The 5,421-nt window shown below is 52.5% G+C and overlaps 1 protein-coding gene across 1 annotated transcript; it reads left to right on the top strand.

Annotated features, from left to right (window-relative positions):
* Positions 1–649: 649 nt before the first annotated feature.
* UCRPA7_1601 (putative translation factor protein) lies at positions 650–1,991 on the top strand (the record flags this gene model as incomplete). The annotated part of the gene is made up of 2 exons (XM_007914194.1): positions 650–739; positions 870–1,991. The coding sequence occupies 2 exons, from the start codon at positions 650–652 to the stop codon at positions 1,989–1,991; spliced, it is 1,212 nt and encodes a 403-aa protein (XP_007912385.1).
* Positions 1,992–5,421: the final 3,430 nt, after the last annotated feature.

Below are 5,421 nucleotides of genomic sequence, written 5' to 3'. Positions count from 1 at the left end.
AGACAGACAGACAGACAGACGAGAGGAGGGAACCAACAGATCATCGTCTGTGACGGCCTCTGTGGATCTTTTAATCTCTTTTAAGCTCCCACCATCTACCAAGCTTGTTACTCTTGGGAAGCTTGGCGACTCTATCTGGCTAATCCCGGTTCCCCTCGATGGAGGTACCACTGGGTACTGCAATGCATACATAATACGTACAGCATACACACAAACCTACAAACATACCTGGTAACTCGTGCTCGTGCTCTTTGCCCAGATTAGGTGGTGGTGGTAGGTAGGTGTGTAATTGGGTACATCACCTTTTGCAAGGCGGGGTAGTCATCTTAGGTAAGGCAACGTGAGCTAAGGTAAGGTAAGGTATCTACCCGCCTGCTGTGTGTGACCTCATCCCGCTCTCTCCCGTCCCACGTTTTGTCGTGCACGATTCAGACTAAATGTTTTACCCCGAGATACCTCCTTCAGGTGTGTATCAAGTTGCCCTTCTACGCCTACCTATGGCTACGCTACGCCAATAACACAAAGACATCACCATATCTCAAGGTAGTACGTTACGTGAACTGAAGAATCAATCCTCGACAGCTTTACAGCAGGCGGCCACCGCTCTTCGTCTTCTTCTTCTCCTCCTCCTCCTGCTGTCGCCTTCACGATGCTACTGGTCGGCGCAAAGAAGTCGCAGCGCCTCGAGGAGATTGGCGAGGACAGCGTCTCCCTCCTGCCCACCGAGCCCGAGGACATGGTATGTCTGTCATTCTCATCATCATCATCATCATCATCATCATCATCATCATTACCACCATCACCGTCACCAGCTTCTTCTTTTTCTTCCTCTTTGCGCTAACGGGATCACCACCTTCTACCTGCCACAGTGGCACGCCAACAACCTCATCTCCCCCGAAGACATTCTGCGCGCCCATGCTATCCGCAAGGTCACCAAGGAGTCCTCCACCGGCAGCACCTCCACCGAGCGCGTCCACACCGAACTGACCATCCGCGTCACCTCCACCTTCTTCGATCCTGCCGCCTCCAGTCTGCACGTCAGTGGCCGCGTTGTCTCCGAGAATGCCTTCGTCAGCGCCGGCCAGTACCACACCCTCGACCTCGAGCTCAACCGCCCCTTCACTCTTTGGAAGAAGTATGGCTGGGACTCGGTCGCTCTCGAAACCCTGCGTGACGCCCTCAACCAGGACAAGGACGGCGCCGTCGCCGCAGTCGTCATGCACGAAGGCCTAGCCAACATATGTCTCATCACAGAGTTCCAAACCCTACTCAAGCAGAGGGTCGAGAGCTCCGTCCCCAAAAAGCGCTCCGCTGCCTCCGACCAGGACTCGGGCATGAGGCGCTTCTTCGACAAGACCCTGTCTACCCTTCTCCGCGCGGTCGACTTCTCAAAACCCCGCCCCCTCCTCCTCGCGAGCCCCGGCTTCGTCGCCGCCGACTTCAAGAAGTACATCGCCGATGAGGCCGCCAGGCTGGCAGACAAGAGGTTGGCCTCCCTGGCCAAGGATGCCGTGGTCACACATAGTAGTAGTGGACATCTGCACTCCTTAAACGAGGTTCTCAAGAACCCCGAGGTCTTGGCCCTCATGAAGGACAAGAAGTCCGCCTCGGAGACCAAGTACATGGACGAGTTCTTCGACCGCTTACGCAAGGATGACGGGCGCGCATGGTACGGTGTCCAGCCGGTCGAGAAGGCGGTGCTGGAAGGGGCCGTGGGTAGGGGAGGAGGCGTGCTGCTGGTCAACAATAACCTCTTCAGAAGTCTGGACATTGCCACACGCAAGCGATACGTGGCGCTTGTCGACAAGGTCAAGGAGAACGGTGGCGAGGCGAGGATACTGAGTAGTGATCACGAGAGCGGCCAGAGGCTGGAGGCACTGGGAGGCATCGCCGCCATACTCACCTACCCTATCCTCGACTTGGACGAGGACGCTGAAGAGGAACAAGACGAAGAAGCGGATGGCCAAGCTGGAGATACGGCAGTCATATGAAAGCAACGTTCAAAGCACAAAAAAAAAAGAAGAAAAAAAACCATGCCTGAATGATTGCGGCTACACTGAGCTGTGTCATGGACTCATGGCTGGGATGCGTCGCTTCTATCCCATCGAAGACTACAGACGCGCCAGCCGTTGAGGTTATTCCATGTCTTGGACCGCTCCGCCCTCCCCCTTTTTCGAAAAGTTGCCTCATCTTCAGAACCATCACACTGCTCTGGGCGACGATGATCCAATTCTCTCATTAGAGGGACCAAGTCTGAAATCAAACATCCTTGTTCACAGGGGAGCCCCAAGAACTGTGAACCCAGCAACTGTTGATGCAGTAGGGTCTGGTTTGTCAGGCCGACAATTCTCCAGAAGCTGATTGTTGAAGTCACCGAAGTCACCGAAATCTCCAGTCTTCAACTCTAATCAGCTGCTTTGACAGTAATACACATTCAATATTCTCCAACTGGATGATAGAGAATCGGTTCACAAGTTACGATGGACAATGGACCGCGCCTTCTTGCCGCCCGTTGGCATCGCGAATATATAGAAGTGAGCTTGTTATTGCGCTTGAATGAGCAAACCCTAGATCGGAGGCCTTGTCATGAAGCCCAAATCTGTAGGCACTAAACCGCAGTGAATGATGCGTCTGATACCTTAGCTGCAGTGGGGAAGTTGGGACCACCCCAAGGCGGTGCACCACGTGGAACGAGGAAATGATTCAACGGACAGAAACCACGTATGAAGGCAAATTGTAGCGGAGAACTACCTAGTATATGGGTTTGTTGACATGGGCTTCCGAGGCCAGATTGGTGTTGCTGGACGCCTCTCTGTATTCATGGCGATGCTCAGCTCTACATGCTTCCGATTCTGTTGACAAGCATGGCTTAGGATGACCAGAAGAGGTGATGGACAATGCATCGTCTCGACTGTCCTTGCTATTGTATCGCCGCTCCATCTGTTACGAGTTCAATTACCTGGAGAAATGCAGAGAGGCCACCAACGTGGTAGAGGTGCAGTTGTAGTGGAGATCTGTGTATGTAACAATCGTATTCACGGACTGAACATCGTCGGACTATGTAGTCGAACGTGGACCTCCTTCCTGTTCTCGGAAGAGTGTTCATCTTTACCACGCAGTATAATCCGTGAATCCGCGCAATAACAGACAAAAGCAGAACAGATGTCGTGTGTTCCGAGCAGAGTACCTAGGTGGTGGTCTCGCCGTGGAGACTGGAGCTCTCCGTGTCGTTTACCGCAAGTGGTTGACATGACTTAGACGGGCGTGGCTCACAGCTGCATTGCCTTGCATTGGCTTGGCTTGGCTTGGCTTGGCCAGCCATGGCCATGACCAGATTGAAGACTGACAGCTGGGCTATTGCTTTGTACCTAGGTAGAGTACAGTACAGCTAAATCCCGTAGCCCTGGCACGTCGAGTCGTGTAGAGTTCAAGCAATGCTTGTATTTTGGTATGGAGGCTTGCATGATATGCATGCATGCATGCATGCATTCTAGAGTAGCCAGACAAGACCGGCAACTTCGGAGTGAGCCAGGCCAGTTCATCCTGTTGTTCCAACTTCCAGGCAGTCATCACCAGTCTTGTGAACTGACCCCCCAGCTAGCCAGGTAATGCATGGTAGAGAAGAGGAAGACGGCCTTTTCTGGTTTCCTGCAGAATATGGGCCACCCGACAGGGCGAAGTAGGCAAGGGCAAGCCTGACTGAGAAAAGCACTGTACATGAACAACACCATTGCGGAGGGCAGCTGACACCGGGGTTGTTTGCTTGTTGGAAGGGCAGCCGAACATTCCGGCATTGCGCTCACATAGTACCTTGCAAGAAGAGACAGCAACTTGGCCCAGCATGTTGGGTGTAGAGTCTAGAGTCTAGAGTCTAGTAGAGGCGTGCCTACATGTAGGAACGTTGGGCAGGTCAAGTTGAGTGGGGTTGAGTCGAGCCGAGTCGAGACGATTCTGGTGAACGATGCGAGATGGTTAACCCCAAAAAGAGCCCCCAGACAGAACATCTATCCGTCTTCAGTACTGCTTTGCGAGACATACCCAGTGAAGTCTTTCCAAGAGTGCATCCAAGTAGCTATATCTATATCTATATCTATATATTGACTGTATCTTGTCTTAGTGTTCCTCTTGATTGTAGCGATTAGCACTTAGTAATCTTAAAGGACAGGTTATCATTGTCAACAGCTAAATCATTGATCACACAATGAAGAAACAAAGGCTATCATTAGAGGAGTGACAGGAGCATCAGAGAACATGTACATGTAGAGCATGTCGTTTTCGCTCTCGCATCTCTCTGCCCTCTCAAGTGTAAGAGAATCTATCCAAGTCCCTCAGGCATTGTCCAGTCTGGCCTTGTACTGCACTACCTAGGTACCTACTATGCAGTACCCAGGGCAGGTACCTACTGTAGGTATGCAGGAGGCGAGTCGGAAGCGCCGGAGCTTTTTCTTCTCTTCTTTCCGAGGCGGTCTACGTGGGTTGGTAGGTACCCGGTATTCCAGGCCTGCCCTGGCTGCGTGACTAGGTACCTTGACTAATGACCAGGCTACTGCAATACGTAGGTACCTGCCTACCTGCCTAGGTCGTGACTTTGCGGAGGAGGCGGGGGCTAAACCTGATAGCGATCCTGTACGTTGTACGCCCCCAAATACGACAATTACGTGTATTTCCCTTCCGCATGCATGGATGCAAACCACCAACGTCAGCCGTATTCCTCCTCACCACAACTCCCAACTCCTGCCTTGCCTTAGATACCTGGATAGGAATGACTATGCAGTACCAGCACAGATAGCCTACCTACCGGAGGCGGCTAGGTGTCTTGAGGTATGCCTGCTAGCTCTGTTCACTGTCCTTCACTGTGCTTTGCTGCGCTGTTGCATGGACGTTTTGCGGTACCCAGCTAGGTAAGCTCCATATCTCACTTCACCTTGACACCAAGTCTTGTGTCAAGACAAAAGAAAATCGACTTACCTTACTGAACCAAAGGAGAGGTACCCTGGTACCTATCTAAGATACCCTTTTTCCTTGAGATTGAGACACTCGTGCCAAAGGGTTGCAAGGCTCATCAGTGATTATCCAGTGATACCTTGGGCGACATACAACATACGTCCATACCGTATCCCAGCTCGGCTCAACGTTACGCTGCTTCTCGCACTCGTCTCGCGAAGACAGACAAGACAGACAAGACATACGAGACATACATACATACCCCACACAACACAAGCCAACACAACCCAACGCATAGGTACTGGCATCCAACCCACAGGAGTCCAAGTGCCGTTGCGCCCGGTGCTTGGCCTTACCTTCCTTGCCTTTGCCTCGCCTTACCTCGCCTCGCCTCGAAACGCCTGGTAGCCTGTCGTTTACCGTCTTCCGCGTATTCCGTATCGAGTCGAGCCGACGGATTGGGTGCGAGGAACCCCT

The sequence above is a fragment of the Phaeoacremonium minimum genome, assembly GCF_000392275.1.
Source record: "Phaeoacremonium minimum UCRPA7 unplaced genomic scaffold PA7_03_scaffold_121, whole genome shotgun sequence".
Taxonomy (NCBI): Eukaryota; Fungi; Ascomycota; class Sordariomycetes; order Togniniales; family Togniniaceae; genus Phaeoacremonium; species Phaeoacremonium minimum.
The sequence above is the reverse complement of the archived record's forward strand: the minus strand, read 5'-3'. Positions and strand labels throughout refer to the sequence as shown.